The following is a 12,407-nucleotide window of genomic DNA, read 5'->3' as shown; positions in this document are numbered from 1 at the left end:
AGCAAATGTAGCTCCAAAACCAATGTCTCAAAACTTAAAAGTATACAGTAGATCTACACGTGAACAAAAGAACCAATGACAAAGGATTAGAAATTATAATAGAGAATACGATATAAATAAAAACCAAAACAAAACAAACTGCAAATAAAATAAAAAAGACAAAATTCTGGAAAAGCTCAGCCATTCAGCAGCATCTATAGAAAGAGAAACAGAGCTATCATTTCAGGTGCAAGACTCTTCATTAGACCTGAGAAAGAGAGAAAAACAAAAGTTAATTTTCAGTGGTAGGAGGGATGGATAGATCAAAGGAACTAGCTCTGATTAAAGAAAGACCAAATGAGTAAATACAGTAGTAAAAAGAACTAGATGTAATGCTTCTTTTGTCTGTATAATGGCTTGCTAATAGCAAGGCTATGGTACAAGCCAAAGAGTACAAGTTATACTTAGTCAAAATGATAAAAGGCAGAAAAAGAATTACCAAAAGATGGAGAAATCAACATTGCTCTTTTAAAGACAGAGACAAGGAAATTAATTATGGAAATTGTGTAAATAACAGACATTAAATAATTTGTTTTTCTTTTCCACAAGAGAGATTGAGATGTTGTGCCGAAATAATTGAAATACAGCAGGGAAAAGGGAGTGAGAAAAGTAATCATTCTCACTGAAAGAAGTATTTAAGCTACATACAAGGGTACTAAAGAAAGAGGATGCAGAGATCATGGATGCACTAATTGCAACCTTCAAGAGTTACACTATGCACTGGAGAGTTCCCAGCAGATAAAGCTGCAAATGACACACCATAGTTTAAAAAAGGACAAAAGAAAAATGTACAAGCTCGTTAACCACTGCAATTGAGAAAATGCTGGAGCTGTTTGTAACCAAGTGCCACACACTTAGAAGTCTGTCAAAGTGGGGTGCCACTGAGATCAACTATGGTTTCTGCTATTTACAAGTTATCTTAATAATTTGGTCAAGGTGACCAAAGATATTACACTGTAGTAAATATAGGGGGTGAGAAATACATTTGTGATGACAACAGAAAAACTGTAAGACGACTAAAAAAAAAGGTTCTGTTACTGGGAAAGCTATGGCAGATGTAAGATGAGGTGAGGAAATTGAGCTTTCCACTTTGGCCAGAAGAACAGAAAAAAAGAATTCAAATTGAATTGTGCGAGACCAGTAATATTAACATATACAAAACAAAAATGTAGTAAGTGGGCAGACAAATATGCACACAAGACATATGAATTAATTGTGCTCCTTTGGCCTATCAACTCTGCTCTACAAATGAAGTGTTAGCCTATATTACAAGTGAAGAGGTGTACAGAAATAGAAAAAAAGGGAGTAAAGTTGTAGCATTTATTTTAGAAAGAATATACTTACCTTGGAGATTTCAGTGAAATATGAAATAGTTATCTTATGCAAGAACATTTACCATGTTTAACCTATAGAGTTTAGAAGACCTTCCTAAAATATAAATGATGGATACAGACGGAATATTTCCTTCAGTAGACAAAGCTAGGAAAAGTACAGTATCCTAGAATAAGGTGCTAACATTTAACAGAGTTAAAATTCCATCAATCTGGAACATTAACTGTTCCTGCCTCACTAGATACTGTCTGAATTACTGAATATGCTATATATTTTTTAAAATTTTAGATTTGCAGAATCTGCATAATTTTGCTTTTACAAAATCAGGGTCCATTTTGGGATTTCAGTAGTAGCTTTACATTCAACTTTACATTTAACTACTTGTTTCCCCTTCGCTCTCAACTGCAGCATTATAGGAAACATTATTGCAACCGATTTTGATTTTGGAAGAACAATGGGTAACAAAAGAGTTTCTAGTACTAACTCGATAGCTTGATGAACATGTGCTATTGTTTTCCAGGTGCAATGACTAATAGTAACCCTGACAGGTTGGAGTTGGTTTTTGAGGGACTGAAAAATGTGTAGCCCTTTTAAAGGTGGTGGCAAAAAAAACTGAACAAAGCATATTTCAAAACCTAATCTGTAGATCACCAAATATTGATAAAAAATAGACAACAAATAGATAAAACAAGGTAGGAATCTATGGAGTGATATCCAGTTAACCTATTTTTGTGTGTGAAATCGCTTGCAAATACTAATGAAAGAAGAATGCAACATGGATATGTTCAGTGTAGCTGGATTGGAGCTCATCATATTAATGAAAAAAAATTGCTGAACACAGTGTAAAAACTGGCATCAAATGTGAAAAAGCTGCCAAAGTGCAGAGAAAAAACACTGGGCATGCACGGAAACAAACTAAAGCGCTACTTTAATAAAACAAAAAGCAAGTTTAATTCACTGATGGTCCAGCACTCCACTGATGTCATTAGCACAATTTTTTTTAAATTCACTCTTTTGCTGTTCCTTGTATAATAAAAAAAACATTTCATGCCTTACAAAACTAAAAATTTACAGTTAAACAAATTTTATTTGGACTGCAGTGTTGATCTAAAATTTGTAAAGTTGCACTGATGTGACATGCTATCATATTTTTTTCTCAATGCTGAAGTACATTAAAGGATCCACTGGGACCAAGAAGCACTTGCAGTTCTTCAGTAATCATCAATTATTGGTGCAGTCTCATGTAATGTTTAATCTAACCTAATGCTTTTTATAGACACACATTTAATGTAAAAAAAAGCGTAATGGTTCTCCGGATTCTATGTAAATATTTTATTGAATTATGTTTCGCCTGAGTTAACCTGTTTACTTTAGGAAAACAAAGCTCATTGTTCTCTTAAAAGCTTAATGTTTAATATTTTGGATGGTCTGGAATTTAAGTTACTATATTATGACTGACTACGTGCATGAATACAACACCAGCTAGTCTCTTAACCTCTGCTGGTGAAAGGTTGCTCTTTGTTGTAAAATATGAAATCAAGAAAATACTGCAACCAATTTGTGCACAGACATGAAATAAAACTAATATTGAGAAAGGAACACATGATTTAATTCCCCCAACCTTCAAAGTAATGCATGGAATTTTATGTCCATTTGAGAAAGGTATTCAATGATGCAAGTATCTTTCAAATGAAATGGACTTAACCTCTTTTATGTATGCAAACCACCCCATCTCATTGAAGGACGCTGGCTACAATTAGTAAATGGAGTAAAACCAGAACCTTAAAATATAGAATCTAAAAGAAACTGCAGTATTTTCAGAACCTCCTGGGAAATGGGACGAGACCCAGAATCAAGCCAAAATCCACTGCAGTAACTTACAATACAAGCAACCAACCATTTGGCTCAACAGATCTACGCTGGCGATCAACAGAGCAAACCCATCAGTTCCATTCTCCCTCTCCTCAATTTCATGAAACTGTAAATTATTCCCACTTTCATTTTCTCAATAACTTCCCCTAGATTAATTTGTCACTAACCTACAGAGGAGTAATGTATTTAGCCAATCAGGTTATGTGTTTTTGAATTGTGGGAGGAAAACAGAGAACCTAAAGGAAACTGACTCAGTCACAGAGAGAATATACAAATTGTCAAAATAAAGCGCAACTGATCAGAATCTAACATGCTGCACCACTGTGTCACCACAAAGACAATAATATGACAAAGAGATGGTGAAAATTGAAGTTTTGAGTGGTCCATCATGGCTAAAATGAACTCCAGTCTGATCAAAGGCCTGGACCCACTGCAGTTTTACTATCACCACAACAGGGCTACAGCAGATGCAATCTCACTGGACAATAGCAACAACACCATCAGGCTGTTGATTATTGTTTACAACAGTGTTCAAGACCATCATCCCCTCTTTGCCAACACAGGTATACCTCAAGGATGCATGCTTAGCCCACTGCTCTACTCTCCCTACACTCATGTCTGTGAAGTTCAGAACAGCTCAAACGTCATCAATAAATTTGCCAATGGCACAAACTGTCGTTGGCAGCATCACAGATGGTGACGAGGAGGTGTACAGGAGTGAGATCGATCAGCTAGTTCAGTGATGTCAATAAGCAAGGAACTGATTATGGACTTCAGGAAGGGGAAATTGGAAAAACATAATTGGGGATGTAGCCTCAAGATTCGGGGGAGTAGAATTAAGACAGAGATAAGGAGGAACTGCTTTTCCCAGAGAGTGGTGAATCTGTGGAATTCTCTGCCCAATGAAGCAGTGGTGGCCACCTCAATAAATATATTTAAGACGAAGTTGGATAGATTTTTTGCATAGTAGGGGAATGAAGGATTATGGGGAAAAGGCAGGTAGGTGGAAATGAATCCATGGTCAGATCAACCACGATCTTAATGAATGGCAGTGCAGGTTCGATGGGCCAGATGGCCTACTCCTGCTCCTATTTCTTATGTTCTTACATAAAGCAGTTCCCATCGAGGAGTCAGCACTGAAAAGGTGAGCAGCTTCAAGCTCCTGGGGTCAACATCTTTGAATATCTATTGTTGGCCCAACATATTGAGGCAATTACAAAGAAGACGTGCTAGCAGCTATATTTCATTAGGAGTTTGAGGAGACGTGGTATGTCACCAAGAGACCCGAACAAATTTCTACAGGTGTACCATGGAGAGCATTTAAGTGGCTGCATCACTGTCTGGTACAGAGGCACCAATGCACAGCATCCACAAAAGCTGCAGAGAGTTGAAAACTCAACCAGCTCCACTGTGGTCAATAGCCTCCCCACCATTGAGGACATCTTCAAAAGGAAATGCCTCAGGCAGCAGAATTCATCATGAAGGATCCTCGCCATTCAGGCCACACCCTTTTTCTCATCAGAGAGGTGGTACAGAAATCTAAAGATGCACACTCAACGTTTTAGGAAGATCTTCCCCACCACCATTAGATTTATGAACAATCCATGAACACTACCTCAGTATTTTGCTCGCTTTTTGCGCTGGTAATTTTTAGGTACTGCACTGTACTGCTCCCACAAAACAACAAATTTCACAATATATATCAGTGATAATGAACCTGATTCTGATTCAAAGAAGTATACAGTCTGAAGTGATAGTCAACACCCTAGTTAACTGAGAACATACTTCACATAATGACTAGTTACATGTTATCATATGAAAAAGTGTCTTTGTTTAAATTAGGACATTTTCAGAATCAATTACTTTGAAGAAATATGGTACAATGTTTTAAAACATTTTTGCATATTTTGGTAATTGCATGAACTTAATATATTCATAAATGCTTAACAACTCATTATAAATTTTTCTACTCACTTTCTATTAATTCATATAGGTTGCTATTCATGAAATTGAAAAATTGAAAATCAGCTTCTGGAAATTTGCATAGTATTTAAGATGGCAGAAAAATGACAAGTGTGGTTGCAAGGGAGGAAGTATTTGCATGTAAACCACTTTTAGTAAACCAAGCCCTCTACTTGAGATGAATTAAGACCAACTTACTGTTTCTTCTTCAGTTTCTTCAATTTCTTCTGTTTTAAAGCCGAAAACATTTCTCCGCTTCACTACAAGAAGGCTGGAATCATCATGGTCATCAAAAACATCATCATCATCATCATCATCAATGAACTGGAGTGCTGCTTCTTGTTTATCCTCCTCTTCTTCAGTGCTTGGATCGTTGTTATCAATGGAATCATCCAGAAAGCATAACTTGTTCTTGCTAGTTATTTTCTCTTTGGTCTTCTTCTTGGGCTCTTGTTGGGAAGAGGTCTGTTCCCGAAATAGAACCTTAAAGTCTTCTAATTCCTCATCAGCTCCTTCTTGAGAGCTTTCTGCTGCAGTATCATTCACAACAGCTGGTTCACTATCTTCGGCTATATTGCTCATAGAAAGCATTTCTCTTTCTTTTTGTGCTTTCTGAAGAAATCTAATTCGGGGAGGAACAGCAAGACCCAAGGAGCTGTAATAAGAGGGCATATTACATATTTAACAACTTGATCTTCCAAAATAAGACAACACCCAAGTAGGTCATTCAGGTCCTACATATGTTGGTTATGGTCCATTTCGGTCACCTCCTGTTCTACTATCATCATAAATCTCCTTTCCCTTCTTCACATATTTATCCAGAAGCATTTTAAAATCTATTTATACTATTCATCTTTCACAACATGGTCACACTCTCACGACTCCAGATGGAGAATCAGGTTATTTAAGGAAAGGGAAGCAAAATGGAAATCCGCGTCTATTTCTATCCCCACAAAAGAATTCACTCCATCCAAAACAAAATAATTTGTCCATTTCTGGCACTACAAACTCTTACTAATCTCTAGCAAAATTACAAGGCAGTTTGTGCATTCCTTGTTCACGTGACAAAAGAATTCCAGCTGGTTTTCTATACAAAGTGGGCTTTCTGGGTTCTTTTCAGGATCTTGTCCTTTTAAAATCAGGATGGTTTTGGCAATAACTAGGCATTAGCAGATCAAAAAAAAAATCCGAAAGCCCATAGCTTGTACTCAAGTCAGTCAGGGGGCATCGTGGGAGAAGTGGTTGGGCTGCAAAAATCCCATTATTAAAATACTAGAGGGGGATAAAAAGCAGACAGCTGGCTGAATAGTCCCAGGGTCTGCACACTGCTAAAGTTGCCATGAACTTATTTTTGATCAGAGCTTAAAGTGATTACAAACTTCAAAAAAAAAGCAACTAAAGTACATTAAATAATCCCCTGCAGTAAAAAAACTAAACATCAAATATTTAATTTCTTCATTACAATGATGGATGCCAATTAAAAATTCAGTATTTTCTTGGACAACAGATGTCAAAGGAACTTAAGGAATGACAGATGTGTACTTAAAAATTACAACAAACTAAATCAATGTAGCAAAAAAATTAACTAACAATAACCCAATACAACTAAGATGCAGAGAATGAATTTTTTTAAAAAAATCAAAGTACAAGAGAAATGTTTATTTTTTAAAGAGCAAGGAGGCATAATTTCAAGCAGTCTACGTTCTAATAGGGCTGAGATTGCACAATACGGTCACTTGTTACTGAACATGGCAATGTTTTCTGTTCTTGATAAAGTTGTTCCTGATCGAGCTACTACGTGCCCTCACTCAAACCCCACAACTACCACCTATACAAAATGCTACTTACAAAGCATATTCCTTTAAAGATAGTGTGAAAACGTCAAAAACATCTTTGTTCTTCATCAGGTAGACCGATCGCACATAGGATACAAAACACTGGAACAGAGCAGGAAAACAGATACATTTCAGACATTAAAAACAATTTCAAAGTTACAGTACTATCTATTTAAGATTTCATGCGTCAAACACAACTCAATGAAACACTGGTATGCAGATCAACAGAGAAAGGTATCAGAACATGACTTGGATTTTCTGAAGGCCTTTGACAAGGTACTGCACATGAGGCTGCTTGTGGTATTACAGGAAAGATCTAGCAAGGATAGAGAATTGGTGATTGGCAGGAGACAACGAGTGGAAATAAAGGGAGCCTTTTCTGGTTTGGCTGTTGATGACTATTGGTGTTCCACAGAGGGCTGTGTTAGACCACTTCTTTTCACATTATACATCAAAGATTTGGATGACAGAATTGAGAGCTTTGTTGCCAAGTTTGCAAATGAAACAAAAAAAGATGAGGGGCAGGTAGTGTTGAGAAAGCAGGGAGTCTGCAGAAAGCCTCAACAGATTAGGAGAATGGGCGAAGAAGTGACTGACAGAATATAGTGGAGGGAAGTGAATGGTCATGCACTTTGGTAGAAGGAATAAAAATGCAGACCATCTTCTAAGCAGGCAGAAAATACAGAAATTAGAGGTGCAAAGGCACTTGGGAGCCCTCAGCAAGATACTAAGGTTAACTTGCAGGTTGAGCCAGTGGCAAGTAAGGTAAATGCAATGTTAGCATTCATTTCAAGAGGACTAAAAGATAAAAGGAAGCATATTATGCTGAGGATTTAAAAGGTGTTTGTCAGACTGCACTTGTAGTATTATCAGTAGTTTTGGGCCCGCTATCTAAGACAAGATTTAGAAGGAGTGGATTGGGACAATTTGTTTTATGGGAAAGATGTAATAGAGAAATGGAGATCATTTAAAGGTGAAATTCTGAGGGTACAGAATCTTTATGTTCCTGTTAGGTTGAAAGGAAAGGTTAAAAGTTTGAGAGAGCCATGGTTTTCAAGGGATATTGGAAACTTGGTTCGGAAAAAGAGAGATAGCTACAGTAAATATAGGCAGCATGGAGTAAATGAGGTGCTCGAGGAATATAAAGAATGTAAAAAAATCTTAAGAAAGAAATTAGAAAAGCTAAAAGATCATATGAAGTTGCTTTGGCAAGTAAGGTGAAAATAAATCAAAAGGGTTTCTACAGTTATATTAACAGCAAAAGAATAGTGAGGGATAAAATTGGTCCCTTAGAGAATCAGAGTGGACAGCTATATGTGGAGCCAAAAGAGATGGGGGAGATTTTGAACATTTTTTTTTTCCTTCGGTATTCACAAAGAAGAAGGATATTGAACTGTAAGGGAAACAAGTAGGGAAGTTATGGAAACTATGATGATTAAGAAGAGGAAGTACTGGCACTTTTAAAGAATATAGAAGTGGATAAGTCTCCAGGTCCTGACAGGATATTCCCTGGGACCTTGAGGGTAGATAGTGTAGAAATAGCAGGGGCTCTGACAGAAATATTTCAAATGTCATTAGAAACGGGGATGGTGCCAGAAGATTGGCATATTGCTCATGTGGTTCCATTGTTTAAAAAGGGTTCTAAGAGTAAACCTAGCAATTATAGGCCTGTAAGTTTGACATCAATGGTGGGTAAATTAATGGAAAGTATTCTTAGAGATGGTATACATAATTATCTAGAAAGACAGGGTCTGATTAGGAACAGTCAACATTGATTTGTGCGTGGAAGGTCATGTTTGACAAATCTTATTGAATTTTTTGAAGAGGTTACCAGGAAAGTTGATGAGGGTAAAGCAGTGGATGTTGTCTATATGGACTTCAGTAAGGCCTTTGACAAGCTTCCATACAGAAGGTTAGTTAGGAAGGTTCAATCGTTAGGTATTAATATTGAAGTAGTAAAATGGATTCAACAGTGGCTGGATGGGAGATGCCAGAGAGCAGTGGTGGATAACAGTTTGTCATGTTGGAGGCCAGTGACTAGTGGTGTGCCTCAGGGATCTGTACTGGATCCAATGTTTGTCATATACATTAATGATCTGGAAGATGGGGTGGTAAATTGGATCAGTAAGTATGCAGATAGGTGGTGTTGTGGATAATGAAGTAGGTTTTCAAAGCTTGCAGAGAGATTTAGGCCAGTTAGAAGAGTGGGCTGAATAATGGCAGATGGAGTTTAATGCTGATAAGTGTGAGGTGCTTCATTTTGGTAGGACTAATCCAAATAGGACATACATCGTAAATGGTAGGGCATTGAGGAATGCAGTAGAACAGAGTGATCTAGGAATAAGGGTGCATAGTTCCCTGAAGGTGGAATCTCATGTGGATAGGGTGGTGAAAAAAGCTTTTGGTATGTTGGCCTTTATAAATCAGAGCATTGAGTATCGGAATTGGAATGTAATGTTAAAATTGTACAAGGCATTGGTGAGGCCAAATTTGGAGTACTGTCTATAGTTCTGGTCACCAAATTATAGGAAAGATGTCAACAAAATAGAGAGAGTACAGAGGAGATTTACTAGAATGTTACCTGGGTTTCAGCACCCAAGTTACAGAGAAAGGTTGAACAAGTTAGGTCTTTATTCTTTGAAGCGTAGAAGTTTGAGGGGGTCTTGATAGAGGTATTTAAAATTATGGGGGGGATAGATAGAGTTGACGTGGATAGGCTTTTTCCATTGACAGTAGGGGAGATTCAAACAAGAGGACATGAGTAGAGAGTTAAGGGGCAAAAGTTTAACGGTTACATGAGGGGGAACTTCTTTACCCAGAGTGGTAGCTGTGTGGAATGAGCTTCCAGCAGAAGTGTTAGAGGCAGGTTCGATGTTATTATTATTTTTTTTAAATTGGATAGGTATATGGACAGGAAAGGAACGGAGGGTTATGGGCTGAGTGCAGGTCGGTGGGACTAGGTGAGAGTAAGCGTTTGGCACGGACTCAAAGGGCCGAGATGGCCTGTTTCCGTGCTGTAATGGTTATATAGTTATAAGATGTACTGACATTGGAGAAAGTCCTGAGGAGGATCACAAGAATGATCCGGTAATAAAAGGGTTAGTGCATGAGGAGCATTTGATGGCTTTGGGTCTGTACTTGCTGGAGTTCAAAAGAATGAGGGAGGAGCCCCATCGAAACCTATTGAATATTGAAAGGCCTAGATACAGCGGACGGGGAAAGGATGTTTCTTATAGTAGGAGAGTCTAAGACCAGAGGGCACAGCCTCAGAATAGAGTCCATTAAGAACACAGATGAAGAGGAATTTCTTTAGCCAGAGAGTAGCAAATCTGTGGAGTTTATTGCTGCAGATGGCAATGGAGGCCAAGTTATTGGGTATATTTAAAGTGGAGGTGGACAGAATGTCAAAGGTTACAGGGAGAAGACAGAAGAATGGAGTTGAGAAGGATAATATACCAACCATGATGGAATGCTGAAGCAGACTTGATGTGTTGAATGCCTTAATTCTACTCCTTGGTGTTTCATCTTATAAAAATCCAAATTAGAGTGCTTCTAAAAACTTCTACTTCCTTAAATTTATCAATACTAATTAATGAAACAATTTACCAATGAAAAGTAAATAAATACTTTGTGGAGATTTTGTGATATATATGATTATACGATATATATGTAAAATGTCTGAAATACATCTTATGGAAATGTTTGTTTGATTAACTTCAATAAAAAAAAAAAAATTACAAAAAAAAAGAAAAGCAATAATTTCAAATACAAAGGTCCTAAATCAAGCCTCTTTGAAAGGCAATTTTTGGATTCTGCTGTGTTCTATATCGGGAACCATTTTTGATACAAGGATACTGATAGCTCACTGCAGTGGCTCTCCGCTGTGTCCCACAGGATTCAAGCTTTGATTTATTATCACCATTGTGTTCATTGCACTCAATTATCAAATTTCCAACCAAAGTAAAATAATATTTCAACATCCAGTCGTGTGATAATCCTCTCGGGTGCACTGGTGACTGCAAAATGCCTGATTTGCCAACTGAAGGGAGGAAGAGTGATCATCCACAGTGCTCATGCTTTTACACCAAATCCAGCAAAAACTTTTTTAAAGAAGGAAATCACAGTAAAAGTTATTGTACTCACTCGTTGTGCTCTTTCCTTCAGCTCTTGTTCTTGAGCTAAAAAAGCTTCCAATTTTGCCTGTATATTTGTCAGTTTTGCAGGATTGATTCTGTATAAAATAAAGTTTCTTTTAAACTTCCTAAATGCTGATAACACATTAATATACAAAGCAATGCTACCAAAATAACAATTAAAAAATATCAAATCAAGCAACAAACAATCTGCCGGAGGAACCAAGCAGGTTGAGCTGCCTCTGTGCGAGGTTGACGATGAGAGTCAGTGTTTCAGAGCTACCACGCCACCCCCGCCCCTCCACCCCAAAGATGCTGCGCGACCCGAGTTCCTCCAGCAGGTCATTTGTTGAACCACATTCCAGCATCTGCTGTCTCTTTTGCTTCCTATTTCTGGCAAGTTTGATTTTAATGTGCACAGTTAGTAAAACTTGCAGCGTGTGCAATGAAAATCATTATTTGATTACTAATGATTTTCAAAGAATTGCAAATGCTGGAAATCTGGAATAAAAATAGAAAATACTAAAAACACCTAGGCCAGACATCAACGCTGTTAACATTCAGGACCTGGACCCTTCATCTGATGAAGCATAATAATCAAAAATGTGAAGCTAAACAATAAAAGAGGATTAATGTACTCTACAATGATAGGTGAATATAACATCACTTTTGATAAGACAAGCATCATAAAAAGATTCCCAGCAACTGTGTTCCAGATCTTAGTTCCAGGACGTTTTGTTTCTCTTTGCAGCATTACCCTTAATTATCCTCTTCTATTAAAGTCCTCCACGCCTGCAAAATTTTACAAGCTTTCATTTCCCTCTTCAAATAGTCAACAGAAGAAATATCACAGAAATTGTCTTTCCTCCCTTCACCTCTTGCCTTTCAGCAATTTAAAACATGCTTGTTTTATAACGTTTCCAGTACTGAAACATTAACTTTGCTTCTCAGATCCGAAACAATCTGATGAGTATTTCTCCTAATTTTCTGCTCTTACTCCTTAAATCCGCAGCAGTTCAAGGTGGCTCATCATCACAATCTACCTCATTATGATCTTGCACTTTACTGTCTACCTGCTCTGAACTTTCTTTGTAGCTGTTACACTTTATTCTGCATTGTTATTGTTTCACCTTGTCCTATTCAATGCACCATGTAACAGCATACAAAAGTATTTTTTTTAAACTGTATCTCTGTACATAAATCAATACCACTGCAATTGGACCCAAGGGTCCTT

At 37.3% G+C, this 12,407-nt stretch overlaps 1 protein-coding gene across 1 annotated transcript in view; it reads right to left on the bottom strand.

Moving 5' to 3' along the window:
• The window catches only part of ddx10 (DEAD (Asp-Glu-Ala-Asp) box polypeptide 10), a 250,565-nt gene that overhangs the window by 162,580 nt on the left and 75,578 nt on the right, over positions 1-12,407 (bottom strand). The window contains exons 11-13 of the mRNA XM_073043661.1: positions 11,184-11,271; positions 7,054-7,142; positions 5,404-5,860 (exon numbers count right to left, since the gene is read on the bottom strand). Coding sequence (XP_072899762.1) covers positions 5,404-5,860; positions 7,054-7,142; positions 11,184-11,271 — 634 coding nt within the window. The remainder of the gene's footprint in view (positions 1-5,403; positions 5,861-7,053; positions 7,143-11,183; positions 11,272-12,407) is intronic.

Source organism: Hemitrygon akajei, chromosome 4 (genome assembly GCF_048418815.1).
Source record: "Hemitrygon akajei chromosome 4, sHemAka1.3, whole genome shotgun sequence".
In the NCBI taxonomy this organism is placed as follows: domain Eukaryota; kingdom Metazoa; phylum Chordata; class Chondrichthyes; order Myliobatiformes; family Dasyatidae; genus Hemitrygon; species Hemitrygon akajei.
This window is presented reverse-complemented; position numbering and strand designations above follow the sequence as displayed.